The sequence below is a fragment of the Aotus nancymaae genome, unplaced genomic scaffold, assembly GCF_030222135.1.
Source record: "Aotus nancymaae isolate 86718 unplaced genomic scaffold, 86718_ANA_hifiasm-v0.15.2.pri h1tg000030l, whole genome shotgun sequence".
NCBI classification, from domain to species: Eukaryota; Metazoa; Chordata; class Mammalia; order Primates; family Aotidae; genus Aotus; species Aotus nancymaae.
Window position 1 is genome coordinate 38,969,609 of NW_026988443.1, and position 26,274 is coordinate 38,995,882.

The 26,274-nt window shown below is 50.8% G+C and overlaps 2 protein-coding genes across 13 annotated transcripts in view; one reads left to right on the forward strand and one right to left on the reverse strand.

Annotated features, from left to right (window-relative positions):
• Window positions 1-26,274, forward strand: part of ATP2C2 (ATPase secretory pathway Ca2+ transporting 2) — a 95,474-nt gene that overhangs the window by 58,859 nt on the left and 10,341 nt on the right. For both annotated transcript variants that reach the window (XM_021671044.2, XM_021671043.2), the window contains exons 12-20: window positions 9,332-9,456; window positions 9,595-9,692; window positions 11,324-11,425; window positions 13,202-13,291; window positions 17,229-17,330; window positions 19,630-19,786; window positions 23,274-23,444; window positions 24,660-24,757; window positions 24,843-24,893. In XM_021671044.2, the coding sequence (XP_021526719.2) occupies window positions 9,332-9,456; window positions 9,595-9,692; window positions 11,324-11,425; window positions 13,202-13,291; window positions 17,229-17,330; window positions 19,630-19,786; window positions 23,274-23,444; window positions 24,660-24,757; window positions 24,843-24,893 (994 nt within the window). The remainder of the gene's footprint in view (window positions 1-9,331; window positions 9,457-9,594; window positions 9,693-11,323; window positions 11,426-13,201; window positions 13,292-17,228; window positions 17,331-19,629; window positions 19,787-23,273; window positions 23,445-24,659; window positions 24,758-24,842; window positions 24,894-26,274) is intronic.
• The window catches only part of MEAK7 (MTOR associated protein, eak-7 homolog), a 73,255-nt gene continuing 65,910 nt past the window's right edge, over window positions 18,930-26,274 (reverse strand). For 10 of the 11 annotated variants that reach the window (XM_012466127.2, XM_064383363.1, XM_064383359.1 and 7 more), the window contains 2 exons: window positions 22,474-22,539; window positions 18,930-19,746 (listed from right to left, as the gene is read on the reverse strand). The gene's annotated coding sequence lies outside the window, so the exon portion shown is untranslated. Of the gene's footprint in view, window positions 21,200-22,473; window positions 22,540-26,274 lie in introns of all 11 variants that reach the window. The other variant, XM_064383357.1, reaches the window with a different exon arrangement.

Genomic DNA, 26,274 nt, shown 5'->3' on the forward strand with positions numbered 1-26,274 from the left:
AAATGACGCTGTGGCACTGTACAGATGATCCCTGCTGGGTTGCAGGCTTGTTCCCTGAGAATATGCCCAGTTCCTCAGTTCGTTTTGCTGTTGGCCCTGCCTTGGATAATGAAGCCCAAGGGGCTCTATTGAATGCAGGATGGTCTTGATCTCCAGTGAACTGGGGCTTCCTGGCTTAATATCCTGAATGGAATGATCTTCATGGAGTGTTTTTTGTTGTTTGTTTTTTAATTGAGATGGAGTTTCACTTTTGTTGCCCAGGCTGGAGTGTAATGGCACGATCTTGGCTCACTGCAACCTCCACCTCCCAGGTTCAAGGGATTCTCCTGCCTCAGCCTCCCGAGTAGCTGGGATTATAGGAGTGCACTAGCACGGCCAGCTAATTTTTTGTATTTTAGGTAGAGACAGGGTTATATTTTAAGTAGAGAGAGGTGTACTGGCCAGGCTGGTCTCAAACTCCTGACCTCCGGTGATCCACCCACCTCGGCCTCCCAGAGTGCTGGGATCACAGGTGTAAGCCGCTGCACCCAGCCTTCACGGAGCTTTTGAGAGGCATTTATCCTTCTGTGTTAGTGTATGTAGCATGTAACTGCATGATCTGTTTCTATCAATTTCATTGAATCCCTTTCATGTTGACATAGTGTTGGGATAGGGGGAGGTTGTGAACTAGACAGTCATGGTTCCTACCTTCAAAGGAGTGTGGGTCTCAGTGGGGATGGAGAATCGATGGGACTCAAGGGCAAGAGGGAGAAGGTTGGAAAGAGAGGCAGAGGCAGGTGGGAAAGAGAGCCTGAAGCTGAGATCTGGAGGAGCTGTGTCTGACGTGATGAGGCCTTGGATGAGACTGGGTGTGCAAAACGAAGTACCACAAACTAGAGGACCAGGAACAGAAGCTTATTCCTGCCATTCTAGAGGCAGGAGTCCGAGACCCACGTGTGGCAGGCCTGTGCTGTTTCTGAAGACTCCAGGGGAGAATCAGCACCACGCTTCTCAGCTTCTGGTGTCTCAGGTGGTCCTTGTCATGTAGATATCTCGCCCCCAACCTCTGCCTGTCACATGGTCTCCTCCTGTGTCTGTCTCTGTGTCTCTTCTCCTCTTTTTATAAGGATACCAGTTTTATTGGACTCAGATAGATACTCTAATGACCAAATCTTTATTTGATGATATCTGCAAAGATCCTATTTCCAAATAGGGTCACATTCACGTGGACCAGGAGTTAGGATGTGAGCATATCTTCTTGGAGGGATGCAATTCAACCCCTCAGCAGCAGGCAGTGGGCTGCCGAGGGAGCAGGGTGGCTGGACAACGAGCTCACTGAAGGAGATGAGGACAAGGAGGCCTGAGCCAGAGCTGGGAAGACCCATCCACTTGAATGCCAAAGTTCCCAAGAGCAGACTGCAAGTGGACAGAGTAAAGTCAGTTCTGGGCTGGGCACAGTGGCTCGCACCTGTAATCCCAGCAGTTTGGGAGGCTGAGGTGGGCAGATCACTTGAGGTCAGGAGTTCGAGACCAGCCTGGCCAACATGGTGAAACCCCCGTCTCTACTAAAAATACAAAGTTATCCGGGGGTAATGGCAGGCACTTGCAGTCCCAGCTACTCAGGAGGCCAAGGCAGGAGAATCACTTGAACCTGGGAGGCGGAGGTTGCAGTGAACAGAGATTGTGGCATTGCACTCCAGCCTAGAAGACAAAGCAAAAGTCCGTTTCAGGAAGAAAAAAGGGGAGGAAGAAGGGGATGGACCGAATGAGGTGACTGGAGAGGAGCTGCGGGTGGAGAGTTGAGGAGTTGGGAGGTGAGCAGGAAGGGTGTTCCAGGCAGGGGGAATGGCACCAGCAAAGGCTTGGGGGTGGGAGCATGTCCAAGGGCCACCGTGGGAGACAACAGCTGAGCTCAGTAAGCAGAACCAGATGATGGAGTCACTTAGATCATGGGGAAACTCACAGCCGTTTCTCCCATTCCCAACCTCATCATCAGAGCCTTTCTCAATATGCCATGCCAGGCTGTCTCCATGAACACTTTAGAACCACAGAGATGAAAAGTGTTGATCATCCTTGATTTAGAAGCTGAAGGAAGTGGGAGATGGGAGCCCCAGCTTATTACAGAAGTGTGGAGCAGGACTCCAGTCTGTGCTGGGGACAGTAGGGTTTGCGGCATTGGAACGGCACCTGCAGAGGCAGGCACTGGAGAGCGAGGTCCGGAGCTGAGCTGAAGAACGGGAGGTCCCCTCGAGAGCCTGGTAAACCCAGATGGCCGCTGCCCGGACTCGGGGCTGGGGGCAGCCTGAGACTCACATTTCTTTCTTTTTCTTATTTCAATAGGTTTTAGAGGAACAGGTGGTGTTTTATGATTAAGTTATTTAGCAGTGATTTCTGAGATTGTTATGCGCTCATCACCTGAACGGTGTACACTGTACCCAGTGTGTTTAGACTCCTATTTCTTTGGTTTGCTGATTTTTTTTTAAAAAATTTTAAGTTCTAGGATACGTACAGAATGCGCAGGTTTGTTACACGGGTATACATGTGCCATGGTGGTTTGCTGCACCTATCAACCCATCATCTAGGTTTTAAGCCCTATATACATTAGGTATTTGTCCTAATGCTCTCCCTCCCCATTCCCCTTACTCCCCGACAGGCCCCGATGTATGATGTCCCCTTCCCTGTGTCCACGTGTTTTCATCGTTCAACTCCCAGTTAGAAAGAGAATGTGTGGTGTTTGTTTTTTAGATGGAGTCTCGCTCTGCCCAGGCTGGAGTACAGTGGCGCGATCTCGGCTCACTGCAACCTCCGCCTCCCGGGTTCAAGTAATTCTTTTGCCTCAGCCTCCCCAGTAGCCGGGATTAAAGGCACCTGCTACCACGCCAGCTAATTTTTGTACTTTTAGTAGAGACAGGGTTTCACCATGTTGGCCAGGCTGGTCTCGAACTCCTGACCTCAGGTGAGCCGCCTGCCTTGGCCTTACAAAGTGCTGGGATTGCAGGTATGAGCCACTATGCCTGGCTGAGACTCACATTTCTAACAAGCTCTCAAGGCTGGTCCAGGGGGCACCCTCTGAGCCTGAGACTGTGATTCGACACTGACCTTCAAGAGCAGGCCCCAGCAAGAATAGGACCAGGAAGGAGGCCAAGATGCCTGAGCAGCATTCTGAGGTGACTGAGCCTTTAGAGGCAGGGGTGGTGGCAGGGAGAGAGACGTTTCAGCTGCAAGGAGGCTACTAGAGAACACAGGACTCTCAGAAGACAGAATCCTTCAAAACTTCCCCAAACAGGCCACGCACAATGGCTTACACCTGTAATCCTAGTACTTTGGGAGGCTGAGGCGAGAGGATCCCTTGAGCCCAGGAGTTTGAGACCAGCCTAGACAACATAGTGGGACTCTCTCTGTACAAAAACAAATGTTTTTAATTACCCAGGTGTGATGGTGCACGCTTGTAGTCTCAGCTACCCAGAAGGCTGAGACAGGAGGATCGCTTGAGCCTGGGAAGTCAAGGTTGCAGTGAGCCATGATCTCACCACTGTGCTCCCGCCTGGGCAACAAAGTGAGACCCTATCTTAAAAAAAACTCTCCTGTAGAACACGAGGTCAGGAGTTTGCAGCCAGCCTGGCCAACATAGTGAAACTCTATCTCTACTAAAAATATAAAAATTAGCTGAGCATGGTGGCGTGTGCCTGAGGCCCCAGCTACTCAGGAGGCTGAGGCAGGGGAATGGCTTGAACCCGGGAGTCGGTGGTTGTGAGGAGCTGAGTTCATGCCACTGCACTTCAGCCTGGGCAACACAGCAAGACTTTGTCTCAAAAAAAAGAAAAAAAAAAAAAACCTCCTTCCTGCAAATAATGATGCATCCCATTCCTGTCTTATAAGCCATGAAAAGTTTCATGAGCCAAGGAAGATGATTAAATATTTCCAGGAGAAAAAGCAAAAGAGGCTTCTGTGCCTGCCCCAAACCCCCTGCTTCTCCCCCGCCCAGTGCTGTTGGTCACTTCTGGTTTCTTCTCCCAACCTCCCTTGCAACACAGGCATCCCGCTTGAGCTATGCACGTGGACTTTCATGCGAGAGACACTTTCCCCTCTCACTTGTGATTTTGGGGTGAGGATTTGCCATTTTAGTGCCAGATTAAAGTCACCCAAAACCACTGAATCAAAAGGTGGAAATGGCAGCTTAGCCAGCAGAGATTTTCCAAAATACGTAAAATGAGAGAATCATTTGTTAAAACTTTTCAAACTTTTCAAAACCAATTCCCTATGTATTAAGTGATACTCAAGATTACCTGAGGGACTTGCTTTTCCTGGTCCATCTCATCGGTTTTTGTTTTTTTGTTTTGAGATGGAGTCTCACTCTGTCACCCAGGCTGGAGTGCAGTGGTGTGATCTCGGCTCACTGCAATCTCCACCTCCTGGGTTCACGTGATTCTCCTGCCTCAGCCTCCCTGAGTAGCTGGGGCTATAGGTGTGCACTACCAGCTAATTTTTTTTTTTTTTTTTGAGACGGAGTTTCACTCTTGTTACCCAGGCTGGAGTGCAATGGCGCGATCTCGGCTCACAGCAACCTCCGCCTCCTGGGTTTAGGCAATTCTCCTGCCTCAGCCTCCTGAGTAGCTGGGATTACAGGCACGCGCCACCGTGCCCAGCTAATTTTTTGTATTAGTAGAGTTGGGGTTTCACCGTGTTGGCCAGGCAAGCCTTGAACTCCTCAGCTCAAATGATCCACCCGCTTCGGTGTCCTAAAGTGCTGGGAATACAGGTGTGAGCCACCATGTCTGGCCCATTCTAATCTTTATTAGTTTCTGGATTAATTTTTCGTTATTATGAATTCATCCAGGAACATGCAAAGATGCCCTTCCCCTGCCTATGGGATGAAAGTCCATGTCATAACTCTCCACAAATGTTTGCTTAGCTGGTCTTCACAGGCTGTGCCATAAAACCAAGGAAGCCTTCTGGCTGTCACTGTAAAAACTGGGCACAGCCCCCTGGCCAAATTCTATATCTTGGTTTATATAGCTTGTCCCTGCCTGTTCTATTGTCCCTGGGTGAAAGGTCACTATTCAGAATCATTCTATTCAAACTGTCTGTTTTGCAATTGGAATTTGTTGCCAACATTTAATATACCATATTTCTGTGATTCTGAGATGTACTTTTTTTTCTTTTTTGAGACAGAGTCTCACTTTGTCGCCCAGACTGGAGTGCAGTGGCGTCATATCAGCTCATTGCAACCTCTTCCTCCCAGGTTCAAGCAGTTCTCTGCCTCAGCCTACCGAGTACCTGGGATTACAGGTGCCTGCCACCACACCTGGCTTAATTTTTGTATTTTTAGTAGACATGGGGTTTTACCATCCTGGTCTTGAACTGCTGACCTTGTGATCCACCCACCTCAGTCTCCCAGAGTGCTGCGATGTACGGTCTTTTTCACATTTCAACTCCTCTGAAATCAGATCGCTTTTAGTAAGCAATGTAATTAGAAAACATGGTGTTACTGATTAACTGACAGTGTGGATTCTTTTCCAAGTGCTGCACAAAATAATGGTGCCCTTCACAATCAACTGTGTCTTAGTGCTGATGAAATATGGTCTCCCTGTGTGATCCTGGTTGAATGGATCCTCACCAGGTGTTCTATCAGCCACCCCAGGTAGAGTGCTGACTGTGTGCTAGGCCAGCGCAGACTGAAGCATTGCGTGTACCCACTTCTTCATGCAGCAAGTGCTGACTGCATACCTCCTTGCTCTGCTGGATTTTCTAATGCAGAGGATAGAAACAGCCTCCTCGGCAGGCTTGGTGGCTCATGCCTGTAATCCCAGCAGTTAGGGATATTGAGGCGGGAGAATCGCTTGAGCCCAGAAGTTCAAGACCAGCCTGGGTAATAGTGAGACCTTGTCTCTACAAATAATTTTCAAAATTAGGAAGTAAATAGGGTGCATGCCTGTGTCCTGGCTACCAGAGAGGTAGAGGCTGGAGGATTGCTTGAGTCTAGGCGGTAGAGGCTGCAGTGAGCTGTGATGACGACACCACTCCAGCCTGGGCAACAGAGTGAGACCCCATCTCAAAAAACAGGCCAGGTGCAGTGGCTTAGGCCTGTAATCCCTGCACTTCGGGAGGCTGAGGCAGGTGGATCACTTGAGGCCAGGAGTTCAAGACCAGCCTGGCCAACAACATTTGAAACTCCATCTCTACTAAAAATACAAATATTAGCCAACCATGGTGGCGCATGCCTATAATCCCAGCTATGCGGGAGGCTGAGGCAGAATTGCATGAACCTGGGGGGTGGATGTTGCAGTGAGCTGATATTGTGCCACCGCACTCCAGCCTGGATAACAGCGAGACTCCATCTCAAACAGACAAACAAACCCAGCCACCCTTGTGTGAGATATAGCCAGGAAGTAGGTTTTGTTTGAACTCTATTTTTTTCATTGTAATTTGTTGCCACATTTAAAAACTGGGAGTTTGTATGAAAAAGATACTGGGTTTCCAGCTTCTTTTGGGGAGCGTGGGAGGCCTGGCAGCACTGGGCATTGCTGTCGTCCTTGGAGACTTGGTGGTGGCTCTTTGCTTACGGCAGGGCCTGGACTCTGGGGTCACCGTGTGGTCTCGCTCATACTGGCTGATTTCATGTATTTGCTGGGGAGCCTGGCTCTGGGAGCTGGACCAGGCGGGTGTAGAGAAGCTTCTGCCAGGTCCGTGGCAGTGGCTGTGGGTGGGCTGCAGGTGTGGCGGGAGACAGTGGCCCTCTTCTCCCATGACTTTTCTGATGTTCTCAGATAACAGAAATTCCTCATCACTTTTAGCCCCCAGAACAGTCTCTTTCTAGAAATTACACAGAGTGGTTCCACGCGATAAAAGCACTTGGAGCTCCATTGAAGTCACATCCTCCTCACCCCTCAGGCTGGCCTCAGGTGGAGGCTTGGTGGGGAGGATCTGGCCAGCCTCCACCACCTGCTCAGTCTCTCCTCCCCTCCCCATAGCCAGTCAAGTGTGCTTTAGTTTTTCTTTCTTAAACAGCTTTATAGAGATGTAATTCACATATCATATAATTAATTCATTTACCGTATACAATTTAATGTTTTTTAGTATATTTACAGATAGATACAGCCATCACCACAGTCCATTTTAGGACTTGTTTTCTATTCTATTCTGTTCTGACAGGGTCTTACACTGTTACGCAGGATGCAACACAGTGGCATGATGACAGCCCACTGTACCCTCAGCCTTGACCTCCCAAGCTCAAGCGACCCTCCCACCTCAGCCCCCTGAGTAGCTGGGATTATAGGTGCACACTGCCACACTCAGCTAATTTTTATTTTTATTTTTTTGTAGAAATAGAAAAAAATGTTGCCCAGGTTGGTCTCGAACTCCTGAGGTCAAACGATCTGCCTGCGTCATCCTATCAGAGTGCTGGCATTATAGGTGTGAGCTACTGTGCCTGGCCTTAGAACATTTTTTCTTTTTTTGAAGCGAAGCCTCGATCTGTCACCAGGCTGGAGTGCAATGGCACGATCTCAGCTCACTGAATCCTCCGCCTCCCGGGTTCAAGCAATTCTCCTGCCTCAGCTTCCTGAGTAGCTAGGATTACAGGTGTGCACCACCATGCCCAGCTAATTTTTGTATTTTTAGTAGAGACTGGGGTTTCACCATGTTGGCCAGGTTGGTCTCAATGACCTCAGGTGATCTGCCTGCCTCAGCCTCCGCAAATGCTGGGATTACAGGCATGAGCTCCTGCACCTGGCCTGGAACATTTTTTTATTGCCTCAAGAAGAAACCCTGTGCCCTTTAGCTATTGCCCGCGTCTGCATCCCAGCCCTAAGCAGTCACTCATCTTTCTTTCTGTGTAGATTTCCCCATTGTGGACGTCCCTTATGAATGGACTCATGCTCTGAGTGGCCTTTGTGTCTGGCTGCTTCCACTCGGCAGCACATTTTCGTGTGCCGGTGCCTCGCTCCTTTCTTCAGCTGAAGGGTATTCCGCTGTATAGATGAGCCACATTCGGCTCATCCTTCTGTTCACTGATACACAGTTGGATTGTCGTGCTTTCTTCGTGTTGGTTTTTACATTTTTTAAAGAAAAATGTCAAGCATCTACAAAAGCAGAGAGGATGATAAAGCGAACAGCTGTGTCGCCTCTGCCCCGCTTCCATGGTGGTCCACTTGCAAGCACTCTTGCCCCATCTATAGCCCACCCCGGCTATGTCAAACCAGGCACCAGGCACCAGGCATCATACCTTTCCACCATTTCAGGAGCGTGGGATGTGGGGCCAGTCGGCCCCAGTGGTGTGGAGTCTCAGCCAAAAGGGACAGAAAGAGCCCCGTGTGCATGTCCTCTCACCTGTTGACACACCCAGGGAAGGGGCCTCTGTGTGCCGCAGCCCCAGTCTTGTTTCCAAGACACCATCTTACTGGCTCAGCTTGGGTCAGACTCTCTCCTCGAATCCAGTCAACCCTGGTTATGCGGGGTGGGGTCGCATAGTCCAGGGGGAGTTGGAGGGATAAGAAGGAAGTGAGCAGACACCCTGAAACAGATCCACACAGCGGGCAGGGCCATCGCTGTGGCCTTTCGCCTCCCCTGACTTGGACTTCCTTGTCTGGCTTCCTCATAGGAAGTGTCTGCACCACTACACTAATGAAAAGTGAAATTCAGGGGACCCACGAGGACCCTCCGTACCAAGAACTCTTAATCCCACTTACTGTCTGATTCTGAGAATTCCTTTCATGGGACCCAAAGCCTTTTCTCTCTAATTAATGAGAATAATGTAAATGCAAAATACTTTTAGCCAGGCACGGTGGCTCACGCCTGTAATCTCAGCACTCTGGGAGGCTGAAGTGGGTGGATCACCTGAGGTCAGGAGTTCAAGACCAGCCTGACCCCGTCTCTACTAAAAATACAAAATTAGCCGGGCGTGGTGGCACATGCCTGTAATCCCAGCTACTTGGGAGGCTGAGGCAGGAGAATCGCTTGAACTGGGAGGTGGAGGTTGTGGTGAGCTGAATCACATCATTGCTCTCCAGAATGGGCAACAAGAGTGAAACTCTGTCCCAAAAAAACAAAACAAAAACAAAAACAAAACAAAAACTTTTAAAGAGCCAAAGCAGCTGACTGATTAATTCACACTAAGGTGTGGATGACTGACAGGAGAGGTCCCTTCCCAAGAGCAGGGTCTGCAGCGGAGGGCTCAGGACCATGGGCGCTGAAGGAGTCAGGTGCCCCTTAGGATTGGGAATGGAGAATAGAACCAGGACACTGGGGACACCAAAGCCGAGCTTCACCAGCCAGAAGCATCGCCAGCCCCAGTCGAGAGTCACGCTCTCCTTAAGTGGGTGTTAGAGGTGACTCGTTTGACCTTTCGCTCCAGCCTGGCTGTGGCGGCCATTCCAGAGGGTCTGCCCATCGTCGTCATGGTGACGCTGGTCCTCGGAGTGCTGCGGATGGCCAAGAAGCGCGTCATCGTGAAGAAGTTACCCATCGTGGAGACTTTAGGTGAGGGACTCTGGCCGGTGGAATTCCGACATTTGGAGCTGAATGGAAGCTTGGCTGTCAGGGCCGTCCAGCCTGGGGGTTTCACAAACCTGAGGGTGGCGATTTCTCTTTTCTATAAACTGATGCTTATTGTACCAGGTTGCTGCAGCGTTCTCTGTTCTGATAAGACGGGAACTCTGACTGCCAACGAAATGACGGTGACCCAGCTTGTAACGTCGGATGGGCTTCATGCCGAGGTGAGTCCCAGAGGAACTTCCAAGCCTTAAAGATGCACCCAGCCAGGCCGTCTCCTTCTAGACAAAGCACACGGTGTCTTCTAGAACACAATAAGGAAGAAATAAATTGGGGTCATCTTATAATCTCTTGGCTAACAGGACTGGTTTTGTTTGTAATCATCTCATATTTCCTTTCAAAAGACATGACCAATTTAAGGGAGTCTCCTTTTCTTACTACTTGTTAATTATAAGCACATTACAAAATTGAAAAGCTAGAAAAAATTTTCCATGCTGGGCAAGGTGGCTTATGCCTGTAATCCCAGCACTCTGGGAGGCCAAGGCAGGTGGATCACCTGACGTCGGGAGTTTGAGACCTGACTGACCAACATGGAGAAATCCCGTCTCTACTAAAAATACAAAAATTAGTCAGCTGTGGTGGTGCATGCCTGTAGTCCCAGCTTCTCAGGAGGCTGAGGCTGAGGCAGGAGAATGACTTAAACCTGGGAGGCAGAGGTTGCAGTGAGCCGAGATCATGCCATTGCACTCTAGCCTGGGTAACAAGAGTGAAACTCGTCTCAAAAAAAAAAAAAAATTCCATACCTCCCATGATAAACTAACCATGATTAGTCAATTTGCTCTTTGTTTGTTTTTGAGACACAGAGTCTCACTCTGTCACCCAGGCTGGAGTGCAGTGGCTAGATCTCAGCTCACTGCAACCTCCAGCTCTCGGGTTCAAGCGATTCTCCCATCTCAGCTTCCCAAGTAGCTGGGACTACAGGCACGTACCTCTACGCCCAGCTAATTTTTGTATTTTTAGTAGAGATGGGGTTTTACTATATGTTGGCCAGGCTGGTCTCAAACTCCTGACCTCAGGTGATCCGCCCACCTTGGTCTCCCAGAGTGCTGGAATTATAGGCATGAGCCACCACGGTGGACCTTTTTTTTTTTGAGACAGGGTGTTGTTGTGTCACCCAGGTCACAGTCCAGTGGTACAATCATGGCTCACTGCAGCCTCTAACTTCTGGGCTCAAGTGATCCTCTCTCCTCAGCCTCCCAAGTCTCCTCATTTTTTCAGTGTCTTCTGTGTGCTTGGCGCATTGGAAGCTCCCTGAATGTGCAGTTTTTTATCCTGATATTTTTTCCACAAAACTGGCCAGAGCAAGGAGTGGACAAATGATTGCCCGTGGGCCAGGGCTGATGTTTGGAAATAAAGTTTTGTCGGTGTCCTGCCACACCCATTTGTGTCCGTGTTGCCGATGGCTGCTTTCATGCCTCAGTGGGCCCTAACGGTAGAGCTGAGTAGCCACGACAGAGGTGGTATCGGCTGCAAAGGCTAAGGCGCCGGCCCGCTCTGTTCTTAGAATATAAGCACTCTTCTATGCTGGGTCTTAGTTTTCTTAACCATCAGTTGAATCGGCTGCAGAGTACCCCATTGAGTAAACTTGATGTAATTTACTAACGTGTGCCTCTTTGTCCGTCAGTGAGGTATCTGATTAATAAATAATCTTTCAGGGAACATGTTCATACTTAAAGCCCTGTACGTGTTTACAATTATGTCCTTGGCATGGATCCCCAGGACAGAGATGGTGGGCCAACCAGGGAGCACGTTTTTGACTCTTGGTGACACGCTTTCTCCTGCCTCTGCCCTGCAGGTCAGCGGAGTTGGGTACGATGGCCAAGGGACCGTGTGTCTTCTACCATCCAAGGAAGTAATTAAGGAATTTTCCAACGTCTCAGTGGGAAAATTAGTGGAGGTAGGTGTCGAAAGCACCGTGGGGGAAACAGGCATTTGCATCAGGGCTTCCGGGGCTTCTCTTTGAAAAGGGAAACGGCTATCAGACAGTGACGGGACCACCCAGGGGTTAGCCTGTCACAGCACTGGAAAGGTGACCCCAAAACTGATGGAGACATTGGAGGTCAGAGAAGAGCTAGGCCGGGCACAGTGGCCTCACAGGAGGCCAAGGCTGGAGAATCCCTTGAGGCCCAGGGTTTGAGAGCAGCCTGGCAACATAGTGAGACCCTGTCTCTATCATTTTTAAAAAAATTATTTAGGCCAGGCGCGGTGGCTCATGCCTGTAATCCCAGCACTTTGGAGGCTGAGCTGGGTGGATCATGAGGTCAGGAGTTCAAGACCAGCCTGGCCAAGACGGTGAAATCCTGTCTCTATTAAAGATACAAAAATTAGCCCAGTGCAGTGGCAGGCACCTGCAATCCCAGCTGCTTGGGAGGCTGAGACAGGAGAATCACTTGAACCTGGGAGGTGGAGGTTGCAGTGAGCTGAGATCGTGCAACTGAACTCTGTCCTAGGCGACAGGGTAAGACTCCATCTCAAAAAAAAAAAAAAATTATTAAAAAAAGAGAAGAGCTAGAAGCCTTTGTATTCATCACTGCCCACTGGGAAGGCCCTAAGGAGACTCCTGCACAGAGACGTGCCCGATGAATGGTGGAAAGTGAGCCTGTGATGACTTTCCCCGATTGCTGCGATCAGTCCTGCAATCCGGGCTGCACTCACCCTCTCACAAAGGCTCCCTCCTCCCCACGCAGCAGGTACCCTTCTTCCTCTGTACGGTTCAGTGAGCACTGCCTGAGAAGGCCCTGCCTCCAGGGCCCACTTCACTATCACGGCAAACACTGTCTCAGTTTTGCAGATGAAGAAAAAAAAATAGGGCCAGGTGTGGTGGTTCACCCCTAGAATCCCAGCACTTTGGGAGGACAAGGTGGGTAGATCACCTGACATCAGGAGTTCAAGATCAGCCTACTAACAGGGTGAAACCCCATCTCTACTAAAAAATATAAAAATTAGCCACGCATGATGGCACACCCCTGTAGTCTTAGCTGCTCAGAAGCCTAAGGCAGGAGGATTGCCTTGAACCAGGGAGGTGGAGGTTGCAGTGAGCTGAGATCGCACCACTGCACTCCAGCATGGGTGACAGAGTGAGACTCTGTCTTGAATGAATGAATGGATGGATGGATGGATGAATGAAACAGAAATGTGCAAAACTATTAAGTAACAGTAAAAAAGAAAGAAAAGAAAAGAAATGGGCTCAGAGAAGTACCGCGAGTGCCAGGCTCACCAGCCGGGAAGGAAGAGCACCAGGAGCCCCACTCTCTTTGCTTGTCTCTTTTTCATTTTTTAAGTATTTATTTTTTAATTGAGATGTCATCTACCATGAAATCACCCTGTTACAGTGTACAATTCCGTGGCTTCGACATGTTCACAAGCTGTGAAGCCATCCCCACTGCCTAGAACACTTTGTCACCTCAGGTGGAAACGCCATCTTCCCCACTGTAATCACCACTCATCACCACCCGTCCACCGGCCTCCCTGCTGGATTCCCTCGTGTTATCTTTGTGGCAGCCAACATTCAGCACAGCCAAGAAATAGGTGTTTCTTTTAAAAAGCTAGGGCGCTGAGTCGTTTTAAAGAGCAAGCCTTGTCCCTGCAGCCCCCGCTGTAAAAATGGGCCAAGCCCGCAGGTCTTTGTCATGAGCCCAGTACTAACTACAGCTGTCGGACAATCCCCTTTCAGGCCGGCTGTGTCGCTAACAACGCAGTCATCAGAAAGAATGCCGTGATAGGGCAGCCCACCGAGGGTGCGCTGATGGCCCTGGCGATGAAGGTAGGAGGTCCTGGGGTGTCTCTGCGGGGAATTCTTTCCCTCGGGGCTGGATTTGTTGGTAAAAAGCCAGCTCCTGTCTGAGCTGACAGTTCCTGGGACATTAGGTAATCATGGAAGAAAATGGCCCAGGCTGGCCTTGGACCATCTGTTGATGGTGGAGGAGGTGAGCTCTGGACGGAGGAGATTCCACAGGACTTCAGGAATTTCCACAGGTCTCTAATTCCTCCATCAGCGATTCTGAAAGAATCCTGTGAGCTCCCCTGTGGTTCAGGCCCTGTGTAGGTGCTGGGGCGACAGACAGTGGAACGAGACTCCCTGTGCGCCCAACACAATCCTGTGCTCACCGAGGCACCATCGGGCTGCTGAGGGGCTGGATCCTGGGAGTGCATTTGATGGACTCCAGGGCTCCGCGTTAGACCCTGGGCTCTGTGGCTGTGCAGGGCTGCCCCGGGCCATTCTGTGCCCAGCACCAGGTACCACACGGCTGCTCAAAGTGTGGAGGGGATGGGCAGGGGTGATGGGGGCCTGCTGCGTTCTGTGCTCAGAGGACAAGTTAGCAGAAGGAGAGGCAGAAAAATGTGGGCTGGGAATGCAGGTGACAGGAAAGGGAGAAGAGAGGACAAAGGACATGGGAAAGGAGGGGCTCAGCAGAAGTTAGGAGGGACCGAAGGAAGGACGAAGGTGGCCCTGGTCAGCACCCACGTCCGTTTCCATGGCCACTTGGCCTGGGTCCCTCCTCTTCAGCCAGAGCCGGGGCTGCCCTGGACACCGCAGAAGCTTCTCTCCCCGGCCGCCCCGTGCTTCCTGCTGTGTGACTTGTCTCCAGCTCGGGTCTGGTCAGACCCCGCTCCATCAAGGTGAAGAGAAAAGCCCGACTCAGGGTGCTCACCCCTCAGCACTGACCCCTCGCTGCTGCCCAGCCTGGCCCCTGCACTCGCCCCCATCCTCCTTCCTCCTTCCTCCTGGTCTTTGACCGCTTCTGTCTGTCCTCACTGGCCAGCTCCGACTTTCTCTTCAAGTTCACTCCAGTTTCCACCCCGGCAGATGCCTCTTCTCACCCAGGCACCCAGGCTTGCTTCACTGCCTTCTGTCGTTGGCTCACCTCTCCCTCCCTCCAGCGAAAGACTTCGACCTCCCGCTCAGCTGCCTTCCTGGAGCCGCTGCTGGGCGGGGAAGGGGTGGTCGCCCTCTCATGAGTCCCTGAGACGGTAGATCAGGTGCTTTTCTCCAGTGCAAGAGCATGGGGAGGTCGTTACAGGCTGAGTGCAGTGGCTCAAATCCCGGCACTTTGAGAGGCTAAGGTGGGAGGACCACTTGAGGCCAACAATTTGAGATCAGACTGGACAACATAGCTAGACTTCATCTCTACAAGAAATATAAAAATTAGCTGGGCCTGATGGTGCATGCCTGTGGTCCCAGCTCCTCGGGAGGCTGAGGTAGGTGGATCCCCTAAGCCCAAGAGTCTGAGGCTACAGTAAGCTGTGATCATAGCACCACACTCCAGTCTAGATGACAGAGTGAGATCCTGCCTCAAAAAAACAAAAAGGCTGGGCGCGGTGGCTCCTGCCTGTCATCACAGCACTTTGGGAAGCAGAAGTGGATGGATCACCTGAGGCCAGGAGTTCGAGACCAGTCTTGCTAACATGCTGAAACCCCATCTCTACTAAAAATACAAAAATTAGCCGGGCATGGTGGTGCGCACCTGTAATCCCAGCTACTTGGGAGGCTGAGGCAGAAGAATTACTTGAACCCGAGAGGCAGAGGTTACAGTGAGCTGAGATCACGCCACTGCACTTCAGCCTGGGTGACAGAGCAAGACTCTATCTCAAAAAAAAAAAAAAAAAAGAAATGACATCATATTATTTTCCTTCCACTCACAGAAGAGGATTCTCCCTGCAATGTCTGTCATAGCGAATGGAGCTCATTTCCCCCTTTAAAATAGTGCTGAGTCCGCCCCACTCAGCAACTCCTTGATTCACAGAAAGGAAGGCACCCCCGAAGCCTAGCGAGACCCCAGAAGCTGGCAGATTCCTTGATGTGCTACCATTTTCCTCTTTCCTGGGGCCTGGTTTAAGATTTTAGAATATAAGATAAACACTCGCTGGCATGTGTGACAGGCACGGGGCAGGCACATCGTGGTTCTTATGTGTCTCACCTGTCGTAAATGGCACTGAGGCCAGGCCAGAGGTTCCCAACCTTTCTTCCATGATTGCTCCTGGAATAGTGTCCCAGGGTTGCTGAAATAAAGCACCACTGGCGGGTGACGTAGAGTAACCAAAACGCATTGAAACACAGCTCTGTTGGCCAGAAGTTGAAATCAAGGTGTGAGCAGGGCCAGGCTCCGTCTCCCAGCTTCCGGGTGTCACCGGCGGCCCCAGGCGTTCCTTCACTCGCAGCTGGGTCTCCGCCTTGGCTTCTCACACCAAGCTCTGCCTCCATCACGAGGTGCTCCCCACCATGGCTCCACGCAGCGTTTTCCTCCTCTTTATGTTTTTGAAACAGAGTCCTGCTCTGTTGCCCAGGCTAGAGTGCAATGGCATGATCTCAGCTCGTTGCAACCTCCGCCTCCCAGATTCAAGCGATTCTCCTGCCTCAGCCTCCCAAGTAGCTGGGTCTACAGGCGTGCGCCACCACGCCTGGCTAATTTTTTGTAGTTTTACTAGAGACGGGGTTTCACCGTGTTAGCCAGAATGGTCTCGATCTCCTGACCTCGTGATCCACCTGCCTCAGCCTCCCAAAGCGCTGGGATTACAGGCGTGAGCCACAGCGCCGGGCCTTCCTCCTCTTGGACTTGGTTGCATTGGCTTAGGGCAAACCCTAATGGCCTCATCTTAACTTGACAATGTCTGCAAAGGCCCCACTTCCAAATCAGGTCACATTCAGAGGTTCCGGGGTTAGGACTGCAACATATTTTTTTGTGGGGTACAATTCAACTGCACTAAGGAGTTGTTTTAGGTATTTTTTCCCTAATCGCCCCACTCCCACCCCCTGGAATTTAATACTGCAGATACACTGTGTTGTGTGCATATCTGCACTTTCTACCTAAAAGGAGGAGGTTTTTTGCCCTCGAGGCAATCCACTGTCACCCCCTGTGGGGTAGTGGGATGCATGGGTCATCACTGGTTTACACTTGGGGAAACTGAGACTCTGAATTGTCACATCACTGATCCAAAAGCCATCAAAGAGCAACAGATGGCAGGCCGGGCGCGGTGGCTCGCACCTGTAGTCCCAGCACTTCCGGGGGCTGGGCGCAGTGGCTCACACCTGTAGTCCCAGCACTCTGGGAGGCCGAGGCGGGCGGATCACAAGGTCTAGAGATCGAGACCATCCTGGCCAACATGGTGAAACCTCATCTCTACTAAAAATACAAAAGTTGGCTGGACATGGTGGTGTGGGCTTGTGGTCACAGCTGCTCAGCAGGCTGAGGCAGGAGAATCACTTGAAACCAGGAGGTGGAGGGTACAGTGAGCCGAGATTGTGCCGCTGCACTCCAACCTGGTGACAGAATGAGATTCTGTCTCAAAAACAAAACAAAACAGAACAAAAAAGCAACAGCAGGCTGGCAAAGCCCCCGGGCTGTGGACAGCGGGGCTGCCTTGCTGACTCGGGGGCTTCCTTTCGGGAAATTGCTGCACCTTCAAGTCTGCAATGTTCCTCCCGGCAGAAATGCTGCAGGGTTTTGGTTCTAAGCAGGTTTCAGATAAAAGCAGTTCAGTGGCAAAGACCATCGGGTCTGCCCTTCAGCCAAGAGAAGATATATATATATTTTTTCAAGTGGGACATTCCAAGAGAAATGGCCTTTTTTACTTTGTGCTCAGTGCTTGGATTTATTATCTGCCAGAGGTGGCTTGAACAATGAATAATTTAAATGGACTGAGCTTTGTGTACAGATTGGCTTTGGATGACTCACTAAAAATGTCTCATTTTATTATGCTAGATGGACTTAAATGATATTAAAAATTCATATGTAAGAAAAAAAGAGATTGCGTTCAGTTCAGAGCAGAAGTGGATGGCAGTGCAATGCAGTCCGAAGACCGAGGTGAGACCTTTCAATCTCCAGCCTCTTCTCTCTTTCCACCCGGCCCCCACCCAGAAATAAAGCAAACTGCAGACTTCAAAGATAATCTTAAAGTTCCTGGCTGCTTCTGTGCAGTTCCACACACATTGAAACACTTCATCACCATCAAACCTTTGATTCTCTTGGGTCTGCTTCTGGCTTTTTGTTTAAAACATCAGTTCTTAAAGCAGGGTTCCTGGGGCAGCAGTATCTGTATCACGTGAGAGTTTATTAGAAATGCAGAATCTCAGGTTCCATGCCAGACCTGAGTCGGAAGGTCCAGGGGTGGGACCCGGTAACCTTTGTTTTCTGAGGATTCTGATGCAGGTACAAGTGTTGAAATTCACCAGCCTGCCACATCAGATGACTGAGGCTCTGCTGCTAACCCCGTCCCCAGTCGCTAACTTGCCAGGCCTCACTTTGCAGCCCTGTGCTGCTTTTTATACTACTTTTTTTTTTTAAGATGGAGTCTCACTCTGTTGCCCAGGCTGGAGTGCAGTACCACAATCTCAGCTCACTGCAACCTCCTCCGCCTGCCAGGTTCAAGCGATTCTCCTGCCTCAGCCTCCCGAGTAGCTGGGATTACAGGTGTGCGCCATCACGCCGGGCTAATTTTTTATATTTTTAGTAGAGACAAGGTTTCACCATGTTAGCCAGGACCTCGTGATCCTCCCACCTCGGCCTCCCACTGCACCCGGCCACTGCACCTGGCCAGTTTTTTATACTTGTTAACTCATCTCCCTGTCATATTGGGGAGCAAATGGTTCAGTACCGAAGGCGTGTCTGGGTGGTACGTCCCAGTGTGTGCACACATGTTGTCCCTGACTAGAGGAACACATACCAAGCTATGGCAACCCCGGGTGGACATTACAACTGATTTTTCAAATTGTCTTTTCAGATTTGTTGTGGCTTTGCAAACTTTCTTTAAAAGCTATTTTTTAAGGTGTTTGTTGCCTTCTACCTTTTTCCCCATCCCTCCTCTTTCCTCCCATTCTTTCTAGAATCTACCATGTCTGCCCATGCAGATTTCTCAGGTCCTGCTCAGGGCTGTGGGTGGCTCAGCCAGCTCATGCCAGGGCCTTGCTGGGGTGGGTGGGCACATGGACATTTCAGGGGCTTAGAAGGGATTACGGATTTTCAGAAAACTTTTAGACCTTTCAGTCTTTTTCCCTGCAAGGCAGTGGTAATATATTATCATTGAAAAACTATAGAAATATGACTTGAAAGCTTTTTTTCATTCCACCCCTTTCCTCCCTCCCCCCCAACCACCCACCCAGAGGAAACTCTGTTTTAAGTCTGGAATGAAGCACTGCAGGTTCTAAATATGCACATGGCCAACATCTGGATGGTAGTTTTTAAAACAAAGTCACTGTTTATATTGTTTGTAATTTGCTTTTTCCCCTAAGATTTTTCTTTTAATATGTCTTAGATGCCTATGTTGGTTAATATAAGCTTGTTATATTAACAGTATTATAATATTAATTATAATACATTATGTATTATAAGTTTATTAATTATATTATTTTAATATTATATTACCTTAATTTTAACATGTTAATTATATTTATAATACAATATTAATTGTAATATAATTATACATTTTAATAGTAATTATACATTATAATTATAAAATTAATTTTAAATTTAAAATATTAAAATTAATATATTAACTAATACATTATATTATAATTAATATTATATTAACTTATAACAGAGTGTACACCCACGTGAGCCAGGTAGGTCCAGTAGTGAGGCTGGGGATACAGTGTGACTCTCTCTGACCCAGGGCCTGCCCACATGGAGCTTAGAGTCTACACATTTTTCATGACAGAGCTGAACAAAAGCATGGGAGAAATGATCAGCTACTCGTGTGGGTTCACTATGACAAGCCACATGCTGGGGGTGGGTACGAAACAGACTTGGTGCTGCCCTAGGGAAGCAGCAGTCCAATCGAAATATTCACAATGAATCACACACCCAGAGGCACAGCCCAAGCTGGGATGATACCTCCAGTTATGGAAACATACAGCATGCTCTGAGCGACAGTAACAAGGGAACTGAAAGAAGAATGAGGGCGGTACGGGTTGAAGAACATTCCCGGGATGGATTCCGGAACTTAGCGAACCCGTCCAGCCTCTGTGAACAGCACCAGCCCACTGTAAATAACTCCGCCGCCAACGTCCCCATGCGTGTCTTTATAACCTTGCACAGAGTGCGGTGACGGTCACTGTGAACCAAGGCATCCGGTGACAGTGGATTTCTTCCCTTTGTCTTTTCTAAGGATCAGGAAGACATCTACTTCATGAAGGGGGCCTTGGAAGAGGTGATTCGCTACTGCACAACGTACAACAACGGAGGCATCCCCCTGCCGCTGACGCCCCAGCAGAGGTCATTCTGCCTGCGGGAAGAGAAGAGGATGGGGTCGCTCGGTCTGCGGGGTCAGTGCCTGTGGCCCCCGTCCAGAGCTTTAAGTTTGCATGTAACATTGATCTTTTTTTTTTTTTTTTTTTTTTTTGAGACAGACTCTCACTCTGTTGCCAGGCTGGAGTGCAGAGGCGCAATCTTGGCTCACTGCAACCTCTGCCTCCCAGGTTCAGGCAATTCTCCCGCCTCAGCCTCCTGAGTAGCTGAGACTGCAGGCGCCTGCCACCACACCTGGCTGATTTTTTTTGTATTTTTACTAGAGATGAGGTTTCACCATGTTAGTCAGGATGGTCTCGATCTCTTGACCTTGTAATCTGCCCTCTTGGGCCTCCCAAAGTGCTGGTATCACAGGCATGCGCCACCGTGCCCAGCCAGCGTTAACTTTTAAGTGCATTCAAGCAGGGTCCCCCATCAAGAAGGTCACCTGTCCCAAGGAGTCAGGCAGCATGCTGACAGCAATGACGCATGCTTGGAACCTGATGGTCAGATGAAAGGCAGAGAGGCCCCCACCTCACCCCAGCTCCTCATTTACCCCTGTTAATCCAGAGAAGAGGGGACCCTCCCTTGCTGAGTTTCCTAAGGCAGGTGAATGGGCTGCACCCCAAACGTTGATTTCCCAGTAGGTCTTTTTGCTCATTGCCTCTTGTCAGGAAAACCTGAAGCTTTTTTCAGTCAAGGAACACAATTCTTCCCTTGGCCATTTTCAGTTTTCGCACCAGAGCCAGTGATGGGCTGAACACTGAAACTCACCTTTCCCATGGTGTCATGTGCACCCTGGCCAGTTTCAGAGGAAGCGTTTAGAAGTGCTCCTGAGCACTGAGATTCCCTCGGGGGGAAGTGAGAAGCATCGGGTGGCCTTATTGACTCCAGAGCCTTATGTTTGTAGGTCGTTGGCAAGCTTGCTTAGAGGTGTACGGGGTGAGACCCTGCGGCTTCCTGGGGCACAGTGAAGCCAGTGCCCAGTGAGTATCCCCTCTTCCCGAGTGAGGGGAGCGTTCCCCAAAGCAGGGGTGCTTTGTGCATCTGTGTCGCCCAAATGGTTTGTGTAGCGCTGGGTCTACAATAGGTCCATAGGTAAATACTGTGCCTCAGTTTCCCCATATGCAAAGGCAGGCACGAGAGCAGTGACTTCATTGATTGTTGTGAAGATTGGAAGAGACAGTCAATCTGGTCTTAGCTTGCCCGGAGCGTTGACTCTTTCAGTGGCAGAGAAGCCAGGCCCAGCTCCTGTGAGTCGGGTGATCTGAGAGGGGGTGGTGTAAGAATGTCCTTTTCATCTCACTGACACCAAAGATGGGGCTGGCATCCCTCCTGCACAGTGGAGGCATTGAGAGACGATCTGGCACGTGGGGAGCGGCTGCTTCCATCATGGTTGATGCAACCAAGCCACTGGGTAGCTCCCTGTTCTGGTCACATCATTGCCTTTGCTGACAATATAATGACTCACTTAAAGTGGACATGTTAGTAAGTAAACATCCCACGTGGCACTGGCTTCTAAATCTGCTCCTGGCACTTGGGCCCCACCTGTGTGCTGGGCACTATGTTAGATGCCTGTGTGAGGCCACGCCCCCAATCCCCACTGGGCAGAGGAGCTGGCCCAGGTGACACAGCCCAGGTGATACAGCCCGGCCTAGTGCAGCCAGCGCCTAAGCCCGGATGTCTGCTGCAGAGCATAATGACATGTGCCAGGGGCTTGCTCCAGGCCTCGGGGGAGAGTGTAATGAGAACTGGTCAGTGGTGGAGGGGCAGCAAGACCCTCTACTGTCTCTGCAGTCCACACGCGGGTCCTTTTGTGTTTACAAATGGACTTGTCTCCCACCTGTGGCTGGGAAAGCTGCAACCCAGGGACTGGCCTTAGAGAAGGCCTGTGCGTTTTTCCAACCCATGTCTGCTCTGGGAATAGAAGGGATGAGTGTTGCCTGAAGGCCTGCCGCCTGGTAGGCCCAGGGGAGTGCCTGAGTGACTCAGAGAATCCCCCAACCTGCTAGATCCCCTGGAGTGGCTTTGGGACCCCCCACCCCATGCGCACTCAGTGGAAGACGACAAACCCCATGGAGCGGGAAGGAGAGTCGGGGTGAGGAGAGCACGGAGACAGGAGTGAGGACCCTCGAGGGATAGGGTGCTTGCAGGTGGCCCCTGGAGGCCGGGGATGCTCCTGGGTTGGCAAAGCCCAGGTTCAGGGAGGGGAGGGGACCCCTGGGAAAGGGGAGGTAAGGCACCAGCGTCATTGGTGCAATGTCATGACTGTGCGGGAGGGATGCCAGCCCCATCTTTGGTGTCAGTGAAGTGAAAAGCACGTTCTTACACCACCCACTCTCAGATCACCTGGCTCTCACGAGCTGGGCCTGGTTTCTCTGCCACCAAAACTGTCAAGGCCCGGGCCAAGCTCATAGCAAGAGTCTCCTGAGCTGGGCTGCTCCCCTGTCAATTTTTCTTAACCTCTGTACTGACACCTCACATCTGCTGGAGGTGACAAGATGAGTTAGCACAGAACGCATGAGGTCAAGAACTGTTGGAAACATCCCATCCTACCCCCTCCCACATCCGTTCTGGGCCAGCTCACAGGTTTCTGTGGCCACTTTTGTTGGGAAGGGGCGTGGGTCCTATGCCATGAGTGTGTATTAGTCCATTTTCATGCTACTGATAAAGACAGACCTGAGACTAGGTAATTTATAAAGAAAAAGAGATTTAATGGACTCACAGTTCCATGTGGTTGGGGAGGCCTCACAGTCATGGCAGAAGGTGAAAGGCACATCTTACATGGCAGCTGGCAAAAGAGAATGAGAGTCAAAACAGGAAACATCTGATGAAATGGTCAGATCTCATGAGTCTTATTCACTACCACAGAACAGTATGGGGAAACCACCCGCATGATTCAGTTACCTCCCACCAGGTCCCTCCCACAACACGTGGGAATTACGGGAGCTACAATTCAAGATGAGATTTGGTGGGGACACAGCCAAACCGTGTCAAGTGGACAGCAGTGATGCTTTCTGCTACGTGGCTGTTTCTGGCTTCCCTCTCTGGTGTGTGTCTTCACAGGCCTGAGAGCCACTGGAGGCGTCTCTGCCCTCCCTTTGCAGTCTAGGAACTTGCTGCCTGAGCCCCTGCAGACTGAGGAGGATCTGGGCCATGGTGGGGCTGACTGGGAGCTAACAACTGGGTGCGATGGCTCACACCAGTAATCCCAGCACTTTGGGAGGCTGAGGTGGGAAGATCACCTGAGGTCAGGAGTTTGAGGGCAGCCTGACCAACATGGTGAAACCCTGTCACTACTAAAAATACGAAAATTAGCTGGGCGTGGTGGTGAGCACCTGTAATCCTGGCTACTCAGGAGGCTGAGGCAGTGGAATCATTTGAACCTTGGCAGTGAGCCGAGATGGTGCCACTGCACTCCAGCCTGGGCAACAAGAACGAAACTCCCTCTCGAGAAAAAAACAAAACACAAAAAAAGGCCCCTAAGCCCCCAGTGACCCCTCCTTTCTCTCCCTCTCTCCGCAGTGCTGGCCCTGGCTTCTGGGCCTGAGCTGGGGCGGCTGACATTTCTGGGTCTCGTGGGCATCATCGATCCCCCAAGGGCTGGTGTGAAGGAAGCGGTTCAGGTTCTCTCTGAGTCAGGCGTGTCTGTGAAGATGATAACAGGAGATGCTCTGGAGACGGCCTTGGCCATAGGTAACCAGGACTGGGTCGGGGGTGAGGCCGAAAGGACCCGTCTATCCTTTACCATGGGGGGCGGCTACCTTAGGGAAGCCTCAGCTAACTCGGTCAGGAGTGCTCATGTCCAGCCCCATGGGCTTAGAAAAGATGCTGAGATTCATGGGCCAGCATTCCATCTTCAGAGGTGTTCCTGTTTCTGTAGGTTTTGCAAAAGGGGAAAGTCCTCATGGATACTGTCAGGGGCTTTTCATCCACTATCTTCACAAGCAGCCTCATGCCCATGTAGTTTGAGTCTGCCGTACCTTTGGCAAACCATTGAACCACTCTGACCCTCAGTCTCTTCATCAGTAGAGGGCTAGCAGCCTCCTCCCCCATCCTCATCCTCCCTCCTCCTCCCTTCTTTTCCCTCCTCTTCCTCCTCCTTTCTCCTCCTCCCTTAACTGTTGTAGTTTAGGGGAAAACTACAACACATGCTATCTTTTGTCTTTTTTTGGTGGGGAGCAGTACTGAGTCTCACTCTGTCACCCAGGCTGGAGTGCAGTGGCACGATCTCGGCTTACTTCAACGTCTGCCTCCCAGGTTCAAGTGATTCTTCTGCCTCAGCCTCCCAAGTAGCTGGGATTACAGCGTGTACCACCACACCTGGCTAATTTTGTATATTTAGTAGAGACAGGGTTTCACTATGTTGGCCAGGCTGGTCTCAAACACCTGACCTCAGATGATCTGCCCACCTGGGCCTTCCCAAGCGCTGGCCGTTCCTTGGCATTATTCCTGTTATTCAACTCTGTGCCTCAGTTTCCTCCTCTGTAAAACAGGGGTACTGTTAATGCCATCAGCTGATTCACAGAGTTGGTGAGAGGATTAAACAAAGCCGGACCCATGAATCTCTTCCTCCTCCTCCTCCCTCCCTCCCTCCTTTCCCCCTCCCCCTGCCCGGTGCTATGAAAAGGTCCATGGGCTTTGGAATGAGAGCCGTGTGAGCTTCCGGAGTTATTCCTTATGAGCTGTGTGTCCTCGGGAAGGTCACTCCTCTCTGTTTCCTCATCTCTAAAGTGGGGATAATGAGGTGTTCGTTGCCAGTTAATCCCGTGGAGAGCACTGAGGCCACACGGCACGGGGGGTGCCCAGGACACCATCTCCAGCGTGGTTTTATTCTTGGTGTTGTCCCTGGCCAGGGTAGGGCTGGGAGCGGTGGTGGGGAAGGGGACCTCAGATCAGGTTCTCCTGCAGGAAGAAACATCGGCCTGTGCATTGGGAAGCTGCAAGCCATGTCCGGGGAGGAGGTGGACAGCATGGAGAAGGGCGAGCTAGCCGACCACGTGGGGAAGGTGGGTCTCCGGAGGCGTGGCTGGCAGTGGGGCTGGGTCAGAGCTCTGAAATCTGATTCTTCGCCTTCCCTGTATCCACGTCCAGGTGTCCGTGTTCTTCAGGACCAGCCCAAAGCACAAGCTCAAAATCATCAAGGTTCGCTGGGCAAGGCAGGCACAGGCTGTACCACCGGGGCCGGGCCACAGATACTGTGGCTGGAGGAATTCAAGCGTCCGTCGGGTGATAGCGCAGGGCTCGACCGTGGTTTCCTTCTCTAGGTCCAGGGCAGCTGCCCCAGGGGTTACCTTTTCACAGCCTGGGGAGGGAGGAGGAGGAGGAGCGGGGGCGGGCAGGCAGACCCCTTGGAGAGGATGAGGCCCTGAAGTTGCCAGCGTCACTTGTGCTCACAGCCCCTTGGCCAGAACGCAGTCACGGGCCCAGGTTTAGCTGCAGGGGATGCTGGGAAGTGTCATCTCTAGCAGGGTGGACACGAGCTCCAGTGAGCCTGGGGTCCTTTTAAGGAGGAGGGGAGAACTGGGGGACCCTTGCCACATAGGCCGAAAACAGCCGTAATTGGATAATGCAGAGGGAAAAACTGCAACAGATGCTGTCTTTTTTTTTTTTTTTGGTGGGGGGCGGTACGGAGTCTCACTCTGTCACCCAGGCTGGAGTGACTGGCACAATCTCAGCTTATTTCAACCTCTGCCTTCCAGGGTCGAGTGATTCTCCTGCCTCAGCCTCCCAAGTAGGTGGGATTACGGTGTGCACCACCACACCCAGCTAATTTTTGTATTTTTAGTAGAGACAGTGTTTCGCCATGTTTGCCAGGCTGGTCTCCAACTCCTGACCTCAGGTGATGCGCCCACCTCGGCCTCCCAAAGTGCTGGGCGCTCCTTGGCATTATTCCTGTTATTCAACTCTGTGCCTCAGTTTCCTCCTCTGTAAAATGGGGGGACTGTGAATGCCGTCAGCTAATTCACAGGGTTGGTGAGAGAACTGGACAGAGCCAGGCACACAGCAGGTGTCCACTGAAGAGCTGCTGTGATTTTGTGACCCTGCATCCAAAAACTGAGAGGTGGAAAGTGTGCTTGCTTTTCTCGCCTGCGTGCACTCCGAACGTTTGCCCTGGAGCTCTTTTAGCAGATGGGCTTTCTTCTTTCATGTTATTTTTAGTTCTGTAGAGTAAATCCCTGTGTGAGTTACTCCTCAAAAAAAATAGTAGTACTGACCAGGTACCTCATGGCTTTTAGGGCTGCATCTTTTACTACCATTTGTTACTGGTGATGGATAACCTTTATGAGCCCTTGCTGACCGTGCTGGGCATTGTCACATCCGTCATCTTAGTTTGGGCCTCACAACAGCCCTGGGAAGAAGGAACAGTTGCTCCCACTTTGCAGATGGGGAAACTGAGGTTGAGAGGGTCAAGGGCTCACCCAGTTCCTGCAGCTAATGTGGGTGAAGCTGGGATTCAGACTCTGGTGCCTTCCAGACAGAGGTCTCTGCAGCTGGCCACGTGGTATGCCTGGCAGAGCACTGG